Source organism: Mobula birostris, chromosome 4, assembly GCF_030028105.1.
Source record: "Mobula birostris isolate sMobBir1 chromosome 4, sMobBir1.hap1, whole genome shotgun sequence".
In the NCBI taxonomy this organism is placed as follows: Eukaryota; Metazoa; Chordata; class Chondrichthyes; order Myliobatiformes; family Myliobatidae; genus Mobula; species Mobula birostris.
Genome location: NC_092373.1, coordinates 158,843,249 through 158,865,266, shown reverse-complemented (window position 1 = coordinate 158,865,266; position 22,018 = coordinate 158,843,249). Strand labels below are relative to the sequence as shown.

General features: G+C 40.9%; 1 protein-coding gene across 1 annotated transcript in view; it reads right to left on the bottom strand.

Moving 5' to 3' along the window:
- Positions 1 to 22,018, bottom strand: part of LOC140196058 (rod cGMP-specific 3',5'-cyclic phosphodiesterase subunit beta-like) — an 83,584-nt gene that overhangs the window by 10,445 nt on the left and 51,121 nt on the right. Inside the window, exons 16-18 of the mRNA XM_072254765.1 lie at positions 14,379 to 14,479; positions 6,282 to 6,389; positions 5,430 to 5,493 (exon numbers count right to left, since the gene is read on the bottom strand). Of these exons, the coding sequence (XP_072110866.1) occupies positions 5,430 to 5,493; positions 6,282 to 6,389; positions 14,379 to 14,479 (273 nt within the window). The remainder of the gene's footprint in view (positions 1 to 5,429; positions 5,494 to 6,281; positions 6,390 to 14,378; positions 14,480 to 22,018) is intronic.

Below are 22,018 nucleotides of genomic sequence, written 5' to 3'. Positions count from 1 at the left end.
CATGCCACTCCACCTATCTTTGTATCATCCACAAACAGAGCTATCAATTCCGTCAAACAACCAATGATATATAACTTCAAAAGAAACCGTCCCAGCAGAGACCCTTGCAACACATCACTGGTCACCGGCAGCCAACTAAAAAAGGCCAGATGTTGGAGTGTGTGAAGGAAGAGAAGTGGGTGCAGTTACTATTACCAGAGAGAAGGTGATCAAAAAGCTGAAAGACCTAAAGGTACATAAGACACCCAGACCAGATGAACTACACTCTAGGGTTCTGAAAGAGGTAGCATTAGAGATTGTGGTGGCATTAGAAATGATCTTTCAAAAATCATTGGACTCTGGCATGGTGCCAGAGGACTGGGAAATTGCAAATGTCACTCCACTCTTTAAGAAAGGAGAAAGGCAGCAGAAAGAAAATTATATACTAGTTAGCCTGTCCTCAATGGTTGGGAAGATGTTAGAGTCAATTGTTAAGGATGAGGTGATGGTGTACTTGGTGACACAGGACAAGATAGGAAAAAGTCAGCATGGTTTCCTTCAGGGAAAATCCTGCCTGACGAATCTGTTGGAATTCTTTGAGGAGATTACGAGTAGGATAGATAAAGGGGATGCAGTGGATGTTTTATATTTGGACTTTCAGAAGGCCTTTGACAAGGTGTCACACATGAGGCTGCTTACCAAGTTAACAGCCAAGATATTACAAAAAAGTTACTAGCATGGTTAGAGCACTGGCTGATTGGTAGGAGGCAGCAAGTGGGAATAAAAGGATCCTTTTCTGGTTGGCTGCCAGTGACTAGTGGTATTCTGTAAGGGTTGGTGTTGGGAGTGCTTTTTATACTGTATATCAGTGATTTAGATGATGGAATAGATGGCTTTGTTGCCAAGTTTGCAGATGATATGAAGATTGGTGGAAAGGCAGGTAGTGTTGAGGAAACAGGTAGGATGCAGAAAGACTGAGACAGATTAGGAGAATGGGCAAAAAGTGACAAATGAAATCCAAAGTTGGAAAAGGCATGGTCATGCACTTGGGTAGTAGAAATAAATATGTGGACTATTTTCTAAATGGGGAGAAAATCCAAAAATCTGAGATGCAAAGGGACTTGGGAGTCTTTGTGCAGAACACCCTAAAGGTTAACTTGCAGGTCGAGTTGGTGGTGAGGAAGGCAAATGCCATGTTGGCATTCATTTCAAGAGGTCTAGAACACAAGAGCAAAGATATGATGCTGAGGCTTTATAAGGCACTGGTGAGTATTGTGAACAGTTTTTGGCCCCTCATCTGAGAAAAGATGTGCTGGCATTGGAGAGGGTCCAGGGGAGGTTCACAAGGGTGATTCCAGGAATGAAAGGGTTATCATACAAGGAACCTTTGATGGCTCTGGGTAGGTATTCACTGGAATTCAGAAGGATGAGGGGGATCTCATTGAAATCTTTTGAATGTTGAAAGGCCTAGACAGAGTAGAAGTGAAAAGAATGTTTCCCATGGCGGGAGAGTCTTGGACAAGAGGACACAGACTCAGGATAGAGGGGAGCCCTTTCAAAACAGAGATGTAGAGAAATTTCTTTAGCCAAAGGGTGGTGAATTTGTGGAATTGTTGCCACATGCAGCTGTGGAGGCCAGGTTCTTGGGTGTATTTAAGTCAGAGATTGATAGGTCCTTGATTAGACATGGCAACACAGTTTACGGGGAGAAGGCTGAGAACTGGGGTTGAGGAGGAGAAAAAAAGGGATCAGCCATAATTGAACAGTGGGGCAGACTCAATGGGCCAGATTGCCTAATTCTGCTCCTATGTCTTATGGTCTTATGTCTTATAATGGATTCAACCTCAAGCTGCTCTAAAAATTCCTTCTCTTGGGATCCAGCACCAGACTGATTTTCCTAATCTTACCTACAAATTTAAATCCCCCATAACTATTGGAAAATTACTGCTTCTACATGCTTCTTTGAAAATCTCCGATTGTAATTTATATCCCACATCCTGGCTACATTTCAGAGGCCTTTATAAAACTCCCATTAGGGTCCTTTTACCCTTACAGTTTCTTAACTCTGCCACAAGATTTTACATCTTCTAATCCTATGTCACCTCTTTCTCAGGATTTGTTGTCAGTCTTTACCAATAGAGCCAGCCCACCCCCTCTGCTTACCAGTCTGATCTTATGACACGATATGTATCGTTGTATGTTTAGCTCTTCACAATGATCTTCTTTCAACCATGACTCAATGATGTGCACGTCATTCCTGCCAATCTCTAAATGTACTACACGATCATCTACCTTATTCCATATACTGCATGCATTCTTCAGTCCTGTATTCATCACCTTTTTCAATTTTACACCCATGTTACACTTCAACTCATTCCACTGACTGCAAATTTGCCCTATCATCTGCCTGTCCTTCCTCACAGCTTCACTACACACTGCGTCTACTTGTATACCAATGACCTCATCATCCGCCCTGTCACTCTGGTTCCCATCGCCTGCCAAGTTAGCTTAAACCCTCCGCAACAACTCTAGCAAACATGCCTGATAGGATATTGGTCCTCCTTGGGTTGAGCTGTAACCCAATTTTTTTTTTTTTTTTTTTTTTTTTACAGGTCATACCCAAAAGAATTCCCCATGATCCAGAAACAATGGTCCCTGCTCCACTTCCTCAGCCACTCATTCATCTGTACTATCATCCTATTCCTGCCTTGACTAGAACATGGTACTAGGAGCAATCCAGAAATTACTACCTTGGAGGAACTGTTCTTCAGCCTTTTCTCGAATTCCCTATACTCACTGTGCAGGATCTCTTCCCACGTCTTTGGTGCCAATGTGCCCCACTCCCTCTGGCTCCTCACCCTCCTTCCCGAGAATCTTCAGCAGCTGCTCTAAGACATCCTGAATCCTAGCACCTAGGACGAATCACACCATCCTAGTGTCTTTCGTGGCCACAGAATCTCCATCCGTCCCCCTAACTATCGAGTCTCCTATCGTTATTGCTCTGCCTGACTTTACCCTTTCCTGCTGAGATTCAGAGCTGGCCAAAGTGCCACTGGCCTGGCTGCTGCTGCTGTGCCATGATCCCCACCCAGCAGTATTGAAAGGGGGTATAGTTGCTGAGGGGAGTGGCCACAGGGGGAATCCTGCACTGCCTTCTTACTTCCCTTACTCTCCTTGTGGTCACCCATCTACTATGTGAAGCCTGCAGCCTGGGTGCGATCACTTCAGTAAAAGAGTCATCTATGATGTTTTCTGCCTCCCAGATGGTCCTGAGTACATCCAGCTCCTGCTCCAGTGCCTTGACCTTGACAGTCAGGAGCTAAAGCTGGGTGCACTTCCTGGAGCAGCATGTCACCAGGGAGATCATTTGGTACCCTGAAATCCCACATCTCCCAGGAGGACCATCCAACTGCCTTAACTACTATCCTGCCTACACTTGTTATACCTTGAATTTCTAAAGCTTAAGTTCTAGTCTGCATCTGTCTGGATAGCAAAAGGAACAAAGAAATAGAGGGTTGGTAATTATTGGATTTATACTCTGTCTGGTTAGGTTTTAGCTGAAGCCTGTTAAGCCAAAGCCTGGCCACTATAACACTGTCCACTCCGTCAATGGCCACTCCACTTACGTCTCATTTCTTTTTATTGGCCCCTGCTGAATGCCTAAGAGATTGTTATATTTGCAGCCCTTCGAAAAGTTCTGAAAAGCACGACACTTCTTTTAAACCTCTCCTGGTTAATTGAGTTACTGTCATCTTCCTGTCAGCTCAAACCAGTCTGTCCATTCTCCTTTGACCTCACTCATTAACAAGGCACTTTTGGCCACAGAATTGCAATTCTTTGTAAACTCTAGAGACTGCTGTGTGTGAAAATCCCACAAAATCAGCAGATTCTGAGTTACTCAAACTACCCTATTTGGCACCAACAATCATTCCACAGTCAAAGTCACTTAGATCACATTTCTTCCCCATTCTGAAGCTCTTGACCACACCAGCATGCTTTGATGCATTGAGTTGCTGCCACATGATTTGCTGATGAGATAGTTGCATTAATGAGTTGACATACTAAAGCTGTACCCAATAAAGTGGCTACTGAGTATAGATGTGTACACTAATGATATGTAAGAGTGAATGGCATTATACCAAAATTTTGTAAGCTTATCATTCATAAATCGAGAAATACTTGTAATAATGATGGCATCAAAAATAAAAGGAACATGTGAATGGTGGAGGGGAATTTGCCCACTATACATCTACCTGAGCCCAACCTTCCTCTGTGAATTTTTTCTGCTGTGTGATTTTTTTCCTCTGTCCGTGTTTTTTACTCAATGGATGTCATTGTGACTCCATGGTTGGGATTTCCCCAAACACCAATTGCCATGTTGTTTCAAATTGTATCTTCACCCACCATTAAAACTCCATTGATTTACACATATGATCTCCATAGATTATCCAAATGTAGAGATTGCTCTGAAGAATTTGACACCATTTAGGTGTCTGTTGAAATACTATAATTTATTTTCACTCAATAATTCTGCTTCAATGTATTTAAACTCAAGCCAATTTTCTTCAAATTAAAAATTCCAGGTTTTAGTGCCAAATTCATGATATTGACTCATTTGGAGTCCAATGGAGAAATGACATTTTAACATCATGGATGCTATAATTGAATACAAAGAATAGACAATTCGCAAGCATGGAAATCTCATTGTTATAATCAAGCAATGAGTTCAAAACAAAGAAATATTGTAACTTACATATCTATTTCTCCTCCCCCTTTCATACTTTATATGATTATTTAACTATTTCTATCCTCAAGAGGGTGTTTTCCATCATTCAAGGACCCTCGTCATTCAGGACATGCCCTCTTCTCATTACTACCATCAGAGAGGAGGTACAGTACAGGAGACTGAGGCTTCACACTTAATGTTTTAGGAACAGCTTCTTCCGTCAACCATCAGATTTTTGAACAGTCCATGAACCCATAAACACTACCTCATTATTTTGCACCATTTATTTATTATATATTCTTATTGTAATTTATAGTAATTAATAATGGTGGAGCACTGCCTGAACCAATTCTGCTCCTAGGTCTTATGGTCTAATTTTATGCCTTGCACTGTACTGCTGCTGCAAAATGACAAATTTCATGACCTATGTCAGTGATAATAAAGCTGATTCTAAAATCTAAATTTAAAGTTCTAGATAATCTATTAACCATTAAATCACCACATCTCCATTGGGAGATAGTAACTAAGAACTTCCAATAAGTCTTGTCATTTGAATTAAACCCATTGTAAATCTGCACAATAGCTTGCAAGTTCACAAAAAGTTCAATGTAGAATAAGCTACATGGCACTATGAACATCTAGTCTGAACGATGGAAAACTGCGTGACCCTCCAATTAGCATGGGTTCTTGACAGCACAGACAGTTGATGGATCTTGGAACTTACCTTGCTCTGAACCTCCCAGGGTTTGGTAATGGCCGACAAGTCACATGCTGTCATCATCATGGCCCTGAGTGTAACAAGACCAAATATTATCAGTTATTCATACAGTTTTTCAACATAACCTAGCTGTAACTTTGAAAGACTGTAACTTCCCTTTGGACTTGGGTGCAATTTGACGTGGCAGAACCAAGGCAAAGCAAGACAGCAGGCCCTCACTCTCAGACCTGAGGTGTGATCGATTTAAGTGCCTGGATCCAGGCTTCAGAGCCGCAGAACCCGATGTTTAGATGATGATTTAAGTGCCGTGCCTAATTGAAAAGGTCAGGTACAGGCCAAATTGAGGCAGTGGGGTCCATGCCACAGAACACATCAAAGTGACTGAACCCAATGTCTGGACGACAATTTAAGGCCAGGCCAAATTGGAAAGGTCGGAAACAAGCCGAATCAAGGTGGTGGGGTCCAGGCTCTACAGCATAGTGAAGTGACAGAAACTGATGTCTGGATGACAATTTAAGCGCCGGACCGAATCAGAAAAGTCGGGCTGTCGGGGCCCGAGGTGAGGGACGGGCTGATTCAGCTCGCTGCTCTGCCCTGCACTCCAACTAGGGGTCTGGGTTTGGATTCTCTTTGCGGACTTCGGTTCAGAACACCATTTGCTTGTGTTTATTGTTAGCATGATTTGTTTTTTCTCTCTCTGTACATCAGGTGTTTGACGTTCTTTTTTAAAAAATGGGTTCTTTTGGGTTTCTTCGTTTCGTAACTGCCTTTTAGGAGATGAATTTCTAGGTTGTATAATGTATAGATACTTTGATAATAAATGTACTTTGAACTTTGAACCTTGAGCCTTATACTTACATTACAATCTCTTTCTTGGTGTTCTCCAGAGACATATATTCTACCCATGCCTTTTCATCCTCATAAGTACCGCAGAGGTCAACAATTTTTTGAAACATTGTTCTTTTTCTGCAAGAATAGAAGCAATTAAATCCTATAAAAGATGTACCTTTCCAGAATGGTCCATTTCTTCCCTTCCTGATATAGATCAGAATTCAATGGAACAGGCTCTATTTTGTGACACAAACTTTTGTTTTCTGCATCATAGTTGCTTTGGAAAGCTCTGGTAAACTGTAAACAAAAGCTGACAATAAATCTAAACCTATTTTAAAAATAATTTTAAAATGCCAAACTTAAATAAAACAGACTCAGAAACGACCTGGATTTCCAGGGGTAAATTTATGTGTTAAACTGCCTGATGGACTTAGGGCTTAAACCATATCCCATCCAGCAGATGAGGCAACTTCCATGCTTTCTGTAAACCAAGCAATATTTAGAATACTGCTTGAACCAGCTGTTCTCAAACACAAGCAGCACAATTTTGGCCAGGTTGAGTTTTACTTGTATGGTAAGTGGAGAAATGTGTTAAGGGTGAAAGGGAAACGGCAGCACCATTGCAGTAAAAACACTTGGAACTGTCATTATGTAGACCAGGAGCTTTATCTATGAAGGCCACCCCATACATTTAATAATGTGTCCAATGTTTTGATATGGAATGAGTGTGAATGCGTATGTCATCACTAACATATGCAGAGAGACCTTCAGTATATTTTCTCATGCCTGGATTACACACTTCCTCAATATCGAAGTCACATGGATTTTGAATTTCCTCACCTAAGAACTTTCCAAGCAGCCGGAGCAGATATTTGTTGTGCATCCCATTTTAATTAACATCCTACTTCAGTAAAGTCACCCGGGCATTGTTTTCATAGAGAAATTGTCTCATTTTCTATCATTTCAGCGAGAATGAAGTGGTGCTTGGGGCATCATGATTTTCCACTCAGGCGCACACAAAAGCCACGTAAGAAACTAGATCTTCTGGGAAGCACAATGACACCTTCAATCACAGAAGGACCAAACTAGCAGACATATTTAGTGGCTGGCACTGCCAGACGGATGGCCTCTGGAGGTTACGGACCACACTCCAAACACTAGTGTACACTCCACCTTCCGGGCAGCACAGCTGGTAAAGCAGTTGCCCCACAGCAACAGAGACTGGGGCTCAATCCCAACCTCTGTCTATGTGGAATTTGCAAATTCTCCATGTGAGTGCATGAGTCTCCACCAGGTGCTCCAACTTTCTCCCATATCCAAAAGCCATGTAGATAGGTAGGGTAATCACGCACTGTAAATTTCCCACAGTGTGTGGGAGCAGGTAGAATGTGGGAGGAATTGATGAGAATGTGGGGCGAATAAGGTAATTATTGTAGGCTTAATGTAAGTAGGGTGTTGATGGTGAGTACAGACTCAATGGGCCGAAGAGCCTGTTTCCATGCTATTACTGTCCAAGACTATGAATCTGAACGATGCCACAATGTGAGATAAGAAGGTTCCAGTATGTTTAAAATATCATTGGTCTTCTAAAAATGCAAGTGTACATCGGGCTACACCAGTGGATCAGCAGTGCAGGGAGTCCACGGTTTTAAATTCCTGGTTGTTAACATATCAGATGATCTGATCTATGCTCAGTATATAGATGCAATCACAAGAAAGGCGCATTTTCTTAGAAGGTTTAGGAGTTTGACATGACACTGAATACTCTAGCAAAGATACTTGAAGTATCCTGGTTTTTTGCTTCATAGTTTGTTACAGCAAAGTGAATGCACGGGAACTTTAGAAGCCGCAGATAAAACTTGCCTCAGCCCAACATATCAGTGACTCATCCCATCCCACGTCAATAGTATCTACATGAGGCACGGCCTCAAGAAAGCAGCAACTATTATCAAAGATTTCCACCATCCAGGCCATGCCACTTACTCGTAGCTACCACTCAGCAGAAGGTACAGTAGCCTGAAGTCCCATACTACCAGGTTCAAGAAAAGCTACCCCATTCAACCATTCAGCCTTTGAAACAACTTGCACACCCTAATCACCACCTCAGTATAGCAACAGCATGACCATAAGACCATAAGATGTAGGAGCAGACTTAGGCCATTTGATCCATTGAGTCTGCGCCACCATTTTATCATAGCTGATTCAATCTTCCTCTCAGCCCCAATCTCCTGCCTTCTCCCTGTATCCTGTCATGCCCTGACCAATCAAGAATCTATCAACCTCTGCCTAAAATATACATAAAGACTTGGCCTCCACAGCTGCCTGTTGCAAAGAATTCCACAGATTCGCCTCTCTCTGGCTAAAGAAATTCCTCCTCATCTCTGTTCTAAAAGGACGCCTACTATTCTGAGGCTGTGTCCTCTTGGTCTTAGACTCTCCCACAGGAAACAACCTCTCCATATCCACTCTATCAAGGCCTTTCACCATTTGATAGGTTTCCATGCAGTCACCCCTCATTCTTCTGAACTCTAGTGAATACAGGCCCTGAGCCATCAAACGCTCTTCATATGACAAGCCATTTAATCCTGGAATTATTTTCATGAACCTCCTTTGAACCCTCTCCAGTTTCAACACATCCTTTCTAAGATAAAGGGCTTAACCCTGCTCACAATACTCTTAAGTGAGGCCTCACCAGTGCTTTACATAGTTTCAACATTATATCCTTGCTTTTATATTCTAGTCCCCTTGAAATGAATGCTAACATTTCATTTGCCTTCCTCAGCACAGACTCAACCTGCAAATTAACCTTTAAGGAATCATGCAGCAGGACTCCCTAGTCCCTTTGCATCTGAGTTTTTTGTATTTTCTCTCCATCTAGAAAATAGTCAGCCCTTTCTTTCATCTATCAAAGTGCATGGCCATACACTTCCCGACACTGTATTCCATCTGCCATTTCTTTTCCCATTCTCCTAAACTGTACAGATCCTTCTGTAGCTTCTCTACTTCCTCAAAACTATCTGTTCTTCTTCCTATCTTCATATCATCTGCAAACCTTGCACCAAAGCCATCAATTCCATCATCCAAATCATTGACATATAACATAAAAGAAATCGGTCTCAACACAGACCCCTGTGGAACACCACTAGTCCTGGCAGCCAGTCAGAAAAGGCTCCCTTTATTCCCACTACTCCCAATCTTTGCCTCTTGCCTATCAGCCACTACTTTATCCATGCCAGAATCTTTCCTGAAATATCGTGGGCTCTTAGCTTGCTAAACAGCCTCATGTATGGCACCTTGTCAAAGACCTTCTGAAAGTCCAAGTACATAACATCAACCGATTTTCCTTTGCCTATCCTGTTTGTGACTTCTTCAAAAAATTTGAAGATTTGTCAGGCAAGATTTTTCCTTGTGGAAACCATACAGACTACAGCCTATTTTATCATGTACCTCCATGTACCCTGAGAACTCATCCTTAATAATCAACCAAAATCTTCCCAATCACTGAGGTCAGAGTGGCCTATAGTTTCCTTTCTTCTGCATCTCTTCCTTCTTGAAGAGTAGAGTGACATTTGCAATTTTGACCACTTGCACAACAAATTATTTTCTTTTGTTCTATTTATATTCTTTCTTGTAAAAATCATGTATAATTTATGCATAATTTATGTTTTTCTTGCGAAAGTTGTGTGCCTGTTACACTGTTGCAAGTAAGTTTTTCATTGCACCTATGTATAACAATCAACTCTGATTTTGAAATAAGGTTCAGTACTTGTTCAGTTCAGAGGTTCCCTACAATAAGTGCCAGTCAAGTGCAGAGACTTTATTGTGGTGTCCTACACACCCTAGACAAGCAAAAACAACAACTAGTGCAGACCGAAATCTATAGAGATCGCAGGTAGAGCCAAAAGCAACCATCTGGACTCCCATCAGATTGGAAGAGGGATGCATTGTCAGAATAGGGATTCTCTCACAGAGGGACACTTTTCATAGCTTGCTGAATGAGTGCCCCCACTGCAGTCCACTCTACATTACAGTACTTAGCACCAGCATCATTTACAAATAGACAGCCAGCAGAATCCAGTTGAATAATCATTCATGTCATCTTTTGTTTCATCCTTTGTACTGCTTATAAATCGTCATGAAAGATTTCCTGATCTAATAACTTAAACTCGTTTCCATTGAATCTCTGTCTGCTGATGAGTCATACCTGGTCTAAAGAAATCTGACCTCAATACAAGATATCCTTTCCTCAAAGCAGAACCACTCTGTAGGTATGAACTGTGTAAGCCTTTTGTATCAAGAACAGCAGGTCAGCATTACAGTTACTCCAGCTGAGAGTAATGCACTTGATAACACATATATCATATTGCCCTACATTTGAAGCCAATAAAATCCATAACCATTAAATAAATGAAAAATCACTCACTAGACTTGAAGTGAAGAATTGAATTTCATTTTAAAGCAATGTATCAACCAACCGTTTCAAGATAAACAATATGGTATGTCAATGGTAGAGCACAGCTTTTCACTCAGCACAGAGCATTATCATCAGAATCAGATTCAGAATCACTTTATTAACAGTATGTGAAACATACCAGAAGTGATTGTTGTGCGGTGCCAAGCGTAGAACATAGGATAATACCATCACAGACAACACAATAGCAACCAAAAATTTATCAGACAATAGTGCCAACAGATATAAGCAATCAATAATTAGCAGAGCAGTCACATGCACACACATCAGTCATCAAATTAAATAAATGTGATCATATGAACAGAGTCAAAAATTATCAACAAGGAGAGCAGGAAAACCATTTAACAGATGTTGTGCAGGGGACAGTTAAGAGTATTACACCTGAGTGAGTTTTGTTGAGAAGCTGGATAGCTACAGGAAAGATGCTTTGGAGAAGACTTGGGGTCCTGGTGGTGATGGTGTCTCCCTGATGGCAATTTGGTGAATAGGTGACAGCTAGGGTGGATGAAGTCAGCAGTAATGTTTTCAGTTCTTTGTCTAGTGATGAACAGGTCTGCATTCTCAGATCTAACTGTTCTGTGCTGGAATCACTTGCAATAATTCTTCACTGATGCTATTTCACCTTGCCTGATAATTCACATATAGTCTTTGCTTGTAAAGTTTTTAGGTAGCCTTTAATCTTGAGGAGCAGGGTGGTCTCCTCTAACCTGTTAAACTACTAAATTCACTGAGGTCCCTGTGCAGGTAGCTTCTCGTCTATTCATTGCTGTCATAGCCTAAAGGGTGGAGATGAAGGACATTAAGTAATCTTTTCATGTTCACCCCTTTGAAGGTTCTAGCCCATATTGTAGATAGAGGAGATAAAATGTTTATAGTGGAATGACGGTGGAAAGCTGGTATAGAGGAGGGAAAGTGTGTTGGAGGTGTGAATGGAGTAAGTTTATGTGCATGTGAGTGTGTGTGTGTTTAAAAATGTCAGCATTGAAGAGTTTTATTTTCTATTTCTCTATAGCCTACCTTGATATATCTTGCCAAGTCATGAATTTTGTTCCAATATTACTCCAGTATTCAGGAACTCTCATTGCGACCACAGTGTACGTGTCTATAAGAGACCAGTATTTTCAATGGTGTGTGCAGCTCACCTGGACATACTAACTTGTGAGGCCATTAAAACTCATTGCTCCATGGACTTGGAGGAGACAAGCCAACTCCTGCCAAGCCCTGCTAACAGCAGCCCAGGCAGTTTTCCAGCACCAGCTCCATCCAGTGCTCATGGCATGTATTTCATTTCTGCGAAATGTTCTGGGAACTCTTCTTCTGTGCAGCCTTTGTCCCTTCGTCGGTTGCCATGGTATGTTATGCTGTTGCCTCACTGTCACAGAGAGCTTGCTTTTAGAGGCCGATGTTTCTTTATATTTGCTGCTCAGCAAGTAATCAGCAGTCACATTCGTTTGAACCTCGTCCAAAAAGAAAGTGTATAAACCTTGTGACAGTGCAGTTCTTAGGGTGGAATCCACCCGGATGGTGTTTTAAATGGCTTTTTTGGGAAACTTCATGATGCTTCATGAGAGACCTTATATGGCATTAGCACCAAATGAGAGCTTTAGGCAGCAAAAAGTTTCTTGGTAAAACCAAGATTTAGAACCAAGAAATAGGGGCATTTAAGAAACTCTTAGATAAGCACATGCAAGAGGGAAGGGCTAGATTAATCTTAAAGTAAGTTAAGAGGGTTGGCACAACATTGTGGACAAAAGGACCTGTACTGCGCCATACTGTTCTACATTCTAAAACTCACTGACACACATGCAAATACTCACGTATGCATGCACACACACACACACACACACACACACACACACACACACGCACACACACCCCTTGAAGATCACTACTAATGTCTTTAATGCCTCCACGATATCTTCAGCTACCTCTTTCAGAAAGCTTGGGTGTAGATGATCTGGTCCAGCTGACTTGTCTACCGTCAGTTCTCCTTGACATCCTTTCAACTTGTGTCATACTGCTGTTGTCTTCCATAGTGAAGACTGACTCAAAATACTTATTCAGTTCATCCGCCATTTCTTGTTCCTCATTACTACCTTTCCTGCATCATTTTCCAGCAGTCCAATGTCCACTCTTGGCTCTCTTTTGTTCTTTACATATCTGAAACAACTTTTGGTATCCTCTTCTATATTATTGACTAGCTTACCATCATATTTCATCATTTCTCCGCTAACTTTTTTTTTCAGTTATGTTCTGTTGTTTTTGTTTAAACTTCCCAGTCCTCTAGCTTCCCACTAATTTTTGCTGACAAAGCCACCCCGACCCCTCTACCCACCAGTTTGTCCTTTCAACGCTGTGTGTTAAGTTCCCAGCTGTGTTCTTCTTTCAACTACGACTCTGTGATGCCCACATCATACCTGTCAATTTCTACCTTTTTTCATATGTTGTGTGCATTCAAATACCTTCAGTCCTGTATTTGCCAGACTTTTCAATTTTGTCTCCAAGTTGCCTGAAGTTAAATTCTTACCCCTTTCTAAATGTTTTGTCTTGTAATTTACTCTGGACAATTTCACAAACTCTCCTGCACTCTACTTCTCTTTCACAGTATTCATTCTTTTCCAAGTAATTGAACCTGTCCCCCTATTATTTAGATGAAAGCTCTATCCACAACCTTCATTGTACAATTTGCCAGGACCCCCCTGGTCTCAGCATAGTTTAGGTGGAGCCTGTCCCATTGGAACACTCCCTACTTCTCCGATACCAGTGACAATGTCCCATGAATTCAAACCTACTTCTCCCACACCGATCTTTGAGTCAAGCAATTAACTCTCTACAATCATATTAACCTTGTTCCAATTTTCACGTGGCTCAGGTAACAATCCAGAGATTATTACCTTTTTGGTTCTGCATTTTAAGTTAATCCCTAGCTGCTCAAATTCTCTCAGGAGAACTTCTTTCCTTGTTCTTCCTATGTTGTTGGGAACTACGTGGACCATGACAGCTAGTTTTTTCCTCTCCCACTCCAAACTCCTGAGATATATCAAACCCAGGTACTAGGCAGACAACCTTCAGGACTCTTGATCTGTGCATTAAGGGACTTTGTCTATTCTCTTGACTATACTGTTTCCAGTTGCAGCTACATTTCCCTTCTCTCCCCTCTTGTGAATGGCTCTCTGAATGACAGTGCCATAGTTCAGTTGTTCAACCTCCACTCTCATCCTCATAGGGAGCAACAACCTTGTCATGCAACCTCAAGGGCTGAGGCTCCTCCAGCACTCACTCTAGTGGATTTGACTGTCTCTTGAAAGACAGTGCCCAGTAACTCTCCCCCTATCTGAACCATCACAGTGTCTGAAGCTCATACTCCAGCTTGCTGACTTCCTCAAGCAATGAACACTCGCAGCAGATGTGGTCATCAGCTACCACAATGGAGTCCACCAGCTTCCCCACCCTACAAACCTTTTGTAGTTGAAATGAAGAATTTAAACTATGTCACAATGCATTTTTAAAAAATCTCTTTATCCTAAATCTTTGTGACTAAGATCAGTTCTCGGGGTCAGACACTGCTGAGCCTCATTTCCCTTTCTGTACAATATATACACTGGATGAACAACAAAGTTGTTTCTCAAAATGGGAAACTTACTGTCCCTTACTTAAAATAGAGAGCCAAGTCTGTAGCAATAATAGCAATGTCCATCAGGCGCAGGACATGTTCATACTGCCTCCTGTTCAAGTTCTGGAATATGTTCAATGTCTGGAAGAAAACAGATGAGATGTGTTAAAAATGGTTGCCCAGTGATGTATTAAAACAGTACTTCACCTGTAATTCTCTGGACAGGGAGCTCCTGCTCTTAGCTAGACTGTGGATTTGGGCCATCGGATTGAAGCTACTTACAGGGAGGAATAGATGAAGAAACAGTGGTAAAAATCTGTCCTCAGTAGATTGTGCAAATTTTAGCTATACATTGTGCTCTACATTTGAAATTAGGTTTTAATAATAACCACCTAATCTCTACATTTGAAGCAGAGGAATGCATTATCAGGATGTTCCTCAATTTAAGTAGTTATTTTCTGTGAAAATGTTTCAGTTAAAGCGGAAATTTGTTATCAAAGAGATGATTCCACTGGTTTCAATGTAAAAACTTGTATTTCAATGTTCAAGCATCACAGTCAATGACACCGAAAAATGATACCAATACAATTACCTGAAAGTTTAAAAAGTGTTTTATTAACTATTAAATCAACTAATGACAAAAAAATGTCATAATATGCCATATTATATACCATATAAAGTCACAAGATCTTGCGAGGTCTTGACAAAGTGGATACCTTCTTTTGAGAGAGAAATTAGAACTAGCAATCACCATTTCGAAATCGAGGGACATCCATTTAAGACGGGGATGAATTAATATTTTTTCTCTCACAAGTTCTTTAGAACTTTCCTCAAAGGCTGGTGAAAGACTATAAAAGCATGAGACATAGGAGCAGAATTAGGCCATTTGGCCACTTGGATCAATTCTCCTGCCTTCTCCCCATAATCTTTGACACCCTTACACTAAAGAACCTATCAACCTCCAGTTTAAATATCCCCAATGACCTGGCTTCCACAGCCATCTGTGGCAATGAATTCCACAGACTCACCCTTTTCTGGCAAAAGATATCCCTCCTCATCTCTGTTGTAAAAGGATGTCATTACATTCTGAGGCTGTGATTCAGATTTGGATTTGGTTACATGACATTGAAACATAGAGTGAAATTCATTTGTGTTAACAACCAGCACACCTCAGGATGTGATGGGGCAAACTGAAAATGTCACCACTGGCAAAACAGCATTGCCACAATGTTCAGCAGAACTAAACTAGCAGCAAAAAAAACCATCAAAGCAAGGCTGTTCCCACCCTCATCCCATTCACATACACTGATAGGCCACCAGTTCCAGGGCAGATTTCCTCCAGGCCTCCAGTCCTTGGCACTGGACTCTCAGACTTGCAGGCGTCAGGTCTCCAACCAAACAAGGTGACACAAGTGCTTCAACTTCAGGCTTCTACCTCCAGACTCTCTGACTTTCGCCTTCGTCCTCCAGACCTCATCAATCTCTGGATATTGACCCCAGAGTTCACCAATAATGGGACTTTGTCACTCAGGCCTCAACCTCAGGACTCACCAATCTCGGGTTTGACCTCTGCCCTCTCATCCTAAACTCTCCCACTACATAGAGCATAGAATATACAGCACAGTACAGGCCTTTCGGCTCACATTGTTGTGCCGACCCTCAAACCCTGCCTCCCATATAACCCCTTACCTTAAATTCCTCCATATTCATGTCTAGTAGTCTCTTACATTTCACTAGTGTATCTGCCTCCACCACTGACTCAGGCAGTGTATTCCACGCACTAACAACTCTCTGAGTAAAAAACCGTCCTCTAATACCCCCCTTGAACTTCCCACCACTTACCTTAAAGCCGTGTCCCCTTGTATTGAGCAGTGGTGCCCTGGGGAAGAGGCGCTGGCTATCCACTCTATCTATTCCTCTTAATATCTTGTTTATCTCTATCATGTCTCCTCTCATCCTCCTCCTCTCTAAAGTGTAAAGCCCCAGCTCCCTTAATCTCTGATCATAATCCATACTCTCTAAACCAGGCAGCATCCTGGCAAATCTCCTCTGTATCCTTTCCAATGCTTCCACATCCTTCCTATAGTGAGGCGATCAGAACTGGACACAATACTCCAAGTGTGGCCTAATCAGAGTTTTATAGAGCTGCATCATTACCTTGCGACTCTTAAACTCGATTTATGAAAGCTAACACCCCATAAACTTTCATTCGGCAGGGGTCGGTGTTCTTTTTACAATGTATATCAATGATTTAGATTATGGATTAAATGGTTTTGTGGCTATGTTTGCAGATGACACCAAGATAGGTGGAGGAGCAGGAAGTGTTGAAGAAATGGAAAGGTTGCAGAGAGACATGGTCAGTTTAGAAGAGTGGGCAAAGAAATGGCAGATGAGATACAATGTTGAGAAATGTACCGTTGTACATTTTGGAAGAAGAAATAATCGGGAAGATTATTATTTAGATGGGGAGAAAATTCAAAAATCGGAAGTGCAAAGGGACTTGGTGGTCCTCGTGCAGGATACCCTAAAGGTTAACCACCAAGTTGGATCAGCAGTAAGGAAAATGAATGCTATGTTGGTATTCATTTCAAGAGGAATAGTGTATAAGAGTAAGGAGGTGTTGATGAGGCTCTATGGGGCACTGGTGAGACCTCATTTGGAATACTGTGTGCAGTTTTGGGCCCCCTATCTTAGAAGGATGTTCTGATGTTGGAGAGAGTTCACAGAAGATTTACGAGGATGATTCCTGGAATGCAGGGTCTAACATATGAGGAGCGTTTGTCGGCTCTTGGACCTGATTCATTAGAGTATAGAAGAATGAGAGGGGATCTCATAGAAACATTTCGAATGTTGAAAGGGTTGGACAGAGTAGATGTGGAAAGGCTGTCTCTCTTGGTGGTTGAGTCCAGGACAAGAAGCCACAGTCTTAAAATTAGAGGGTACCCATTTAAAACAGAGATGAGGAGACATTTTTTTAGCCAGAGGGTCATGGATTTATGGAATTCATTGCCACATACAGCTATGGAGGCCCGATCATTGAGGGCGTTTAAGGAGGAGATTGACAGGTATCTAATTAGTCAGGGTATCAAGGGATATGGGGGAAAAGCTGGAAATTGGAACTAGATGGGAGAATAGTTTAGCTCATGGTGGAGTGGCAGAGCAGACTCGATGGGCCAAATGGCCTACTACTGCTCCTTTGTCTTGTGATCTTAACTACCCTATCTACTTGTGAGGCAACTTTCAGGAATCTGTGGACATGTACCCCCAGATTCCTCTGCTCCTCCACACTACCAAGGATCCTGCCATTTACTTTGTACTCTGCCTTGGAGTTTGTCCTTCCAAAGTGCACTATTGGAAATACTCTCTCTACATTCACTCATTCTAGGCCTTTCAATATTCAGTAGGATTCAATGAAAAAAGACCCCTCATTCGTCTAAACTACAGTAAGTACAGGACCTTAGCCATCAAATGCTCCTCCTACATTAACTCTTTCTTTTCTGAGATCATTCTCATAAATCTTCTCTGGACTGTCTCCAATGCCAGCACACCCTTTCTTAGTTATGGGGCCCAAAACTCTTCACAATACTCCAAATGTGGTCTAACTAATACCTTGTAAAGTTTTGGCATTATATCCTTGCTTTTATATTTTAGTCTTCTCAAAATGAATGTTAATGTTGCATTTACTTTCATTACTGCCAACTCAACCTGCAAGTTAACTTTGAGGGAATCTTGCACTAATATTCCCAATATTCTGCTTACCAAGAAACAGAAACTTCAGTTAAAAGTAAAGTTATTATCAAACTATACATATGTCATCATATACTATATTATCTTGTGATTCATTTTCTTGCAAGCATTCTCAGGCGAACAAAGAAAAATAGAATCAATGGAAAGCTACATATAAACAAAAACGAACAAACAGCCAATGTGTAAAAGAAGACAAGCTGAGCAAATGCAAAAAATAATTAATAAACAAACAAATAAATAAGTAAATAGACAAACGAATAATGGTTGTCGAACCAATTCAGCGTTCAGGTGAGTGAAGTTATTCACACTGGTTCAAAAGCCTGATGGTTGAAGTTCCTGATCCTGTGAGACCTAAGGATTCTGTACTTCCTTTCTGATGGCAGGAGAAAAGAGATGGCCTGGAAGGTGGGAGCCCTTGATGATGGATGCTGCTCTCTTGTGGCAGCTCTCCTTGTAGATGTGCTGAATGGTAAGGAGGGTTTTTCCTGTGATGGACTGGGCTGTATCTACCGTTTTTTGTTTTGATTTTTTCCTTTCTTGTGCACTGGTGTTTCCATACCAGACCGTGATACAACCAGTCAGCATACTCCCCACTGTGCATCTGTAGAAGTTTGTCAAAGTTTTGGATAATATGCCGCATCTGTGTAAACTTTGAAGAAAGTAGAGGCACTGCCATGTCTTCTTTGCGATAGCACTTATGTGCTGGATGCCGGGGCGATCTTCGGAGATCAGGACACCAAGGATTTCAAGGTTACTGACCATCTCCACATCTGATCACCTAATGAGGACCGGTTTGTGGACCCCAGGTTTCTTCCTCCTGTAGTCAATAATCAGCTCTTTAGTTCTGAAGATTGTGAGTGAAATGTTGTTGTTGTTCCACGATTAAACCAGATTTTCAATCTCCCTCCTATACGCTGATTCACTCACCACCTTTGATTCGGCCAATAGTAGCATCATCAGAAAACTTAAATATGACATTGAAGTTGTATTAAGTCATAAGTATAAATCTTCTTTGAGACACTTCCCTTATACGCAGATAACGAAAGTGGGAATGGTACGTTGATTTGGCAATCAGATCAGCCATGATTATATTGAATGGTGGAGCAGGCTCAAAGGGCCCAGTGGTCTACTCTTGCTACTGACTGATGTTGCTAAGATGTCAGCATAAAATGTGAGAGCAGAGTTCCCCAGGGTCACTTGATGGTGGTCCTGATGATTCTGAGAATTTTTGGTGCTGGCAACATTGAAGATAAGGATCCTTCTGACCTTTTCTGGCAAGCTAATAAACAAGATTTAGGGAAGATATCAATTGGCATCTGGCCAGTTTGCCTCTTCTTCATCTGGTCAAGCAATTCCAGTGATGCGGTCACATCTAATGTTGTGCTCTATGTTGGGATTGTCATCTTTGTAGCTGACTTGTTTTTCTCAAAGGGCTGAAAGTCTGTCAATGACTCTTTGTGGTGAGCTGTTTTGGTCATGGTAATGGTGCAGTGCTGGTGACTTCTTCTTCCTCCTGTGACATCTGATACTCAAAGTCTAACAGATCCTGTGAGCTCCTTGCCTTGCAATTGCAGTTTTTCCTCTACATCACAAACTCAGAGGCACCTGCCATTGCTTCTGATCTTCTAACCATATCCCTAAGCCTTTTCTGATTCTCTACATCACAAAATCTTTGCCCTTCATAACAACAAGATGTACCTCCAGGGGTAGCATTCTATTATAACCATTAGAGTCAGTGAGTTGCATTAATAATGAATTAACGTAATTGGCAATGGTTTGTTTCTTAGGTCTTTATGTCAATGGACTGTGTAAGCAGCTGTTTATGTCAATGTGCCTGTCGGTGTTATTGGGTAATGAGTTTTTTTGTCAAAGACACACCTGGGAGTTCAAGAACAGATTACTGGACATATTGAAATAATTTTGTTGTCTATTTCATAACTTTAAGAATGTTCATTATAATGAAAAAAGCTTTGTAAATTGAGGACACATATCCCTGAACGTCAATTGCATTGTAGCTGAATAGTATGAAGCAAATGATCTCAAATTGCTGGATACCAGTACTAAATACATTCCAGCAAAGCAGCCAAGGATGAATTTGTATATAATGAGTCTTACCATGTTTCTTAGAACATTTTAAAGATCTTCATGTACAATCAGTTAACATGAAGTAGAATATTTAATGTTAAAGTGGACAGAAACTTCGATCATTTTGCTGCAGCCAAAACCCAGTAAAAGCAGTGAGATGAATGGCCAGTAATTTATGCTGTTATTATTTGAAGAACAAGTTTTGTTCATTAATGACACAAATGGGGTCTCGATATCTTATTAGAAGTAGTCGTTGAATGTAATATAAATCCATCACTGTAGAATCATACAGTGCACTGGAAGCTATTTACTCCTCTGAGTATATATTGCTCCTCATCAGCTATCAATTCTGTCCAGTCACACTGTTGCTTCCTCACAGGTTGTAAATTATTTTTCCTCAAACACATGAATTACTTACCTTTGAAAAATGTGATTGCCTCCATTTCCATCACCACCAGACGGTGAGTTTCAGATCATCATTACTCTGCATAAAAAAAAATCCTCATATCCCTTCTATATCTTGTTCACTTCACATTAACTCTATATTTCATGGTCCTTGAACCAGCTAATAATAGGGAAAAAGAATTATCTGTGCAGCCTGACTTAACCCATTATTATCCCATTCACACCACCAGGAATGCAACATGTTGTTACTACACTGATGTTGAAGGCCAAGGTATGCTTTAAATTTCTGAAGCATGATAAATTCAGCGCTTGCAAGGCACAAGGGCAAGAACATTGCAATTGACTCAAGCTACCATAGTGGAAGCAAGAGCTGGTTTGGTTCATTTTCTCATAACCTATCTGAGAGAACTCTGTAGACAGTTTCTCTGAGCTTCATTTTAAATGTGAAAATAATGATTGGTGCAAAGAACTTAAAGGGAGACAAATAAATTACATTGAACTACACAAATTAAAATTGCTGTGCAACTTGATGAGTATAAGCAAGTGTAGCATATCTCTTAATTTAAGAAACTAAAGCAAAATGGTTATGTACAGATGACTTACTGTTCATAATGCTTAGAAAAAATTGTTACTTCCCTCTCCACTCTCAGTTTTGATGCAGGGTCCCAACCTGAAACATTGACAATTCCTTTCCCTCCATAAACACTGCTCCAGCAATTTCTATTTTTTAATTTTCCCATATTTCCTTATGACAAGGAAGGAGTCCACTTGTCCCATCATGTCTAGACTGGCTCTTAGAACACTCTTTTCTGTCCCTTTCTCCCAATTATTTCCCTGTAAGCCATTCTCATCAATTCCATGTGAATCTCCTATCACACATCTACAGCAGAGACAATTTACAGTAGCTATTTAACCTATGACCACAATCTTGAGATGTAGGAGGCAGAAACCAGAATAGCCAGGGCAAACCCATACAGTCGCAGAGACATGCAAATTCCAGACTAATAGAACCTCATGTTCTTATGTATTTTAATATTTCAGTAACATTTGAGTAATATTGTAAATATATTGTTTGATTAAGCATTCTTTGTTTACACAATTTGTTATCGTTTTATGTAATAAATACATGAATGCCATAAGTCACTATGCCACCATGTCATATGTGCATGCTTCACTGAAAATAAAACAAAGTACACGTGTATTCCTGGGCACCCATGTTTTTTGTTCAATGAATTTCTGGAGTTACAAAACATAGCAGTACAAAAACGTAACAATGGTGAAGAAGAAGTAGTATTAAAACAAACCCGATATGACTATCTACCTGTTGAAGTGAAGCAAGATGTTTGAGTTAAAAAAAAAAGGCAGAAAACAAATAAAATTCACAGGTTTATAAATAGTGTGTACCGGGTGATAATAATCATAAATAAATAAAGCAGAAATGCT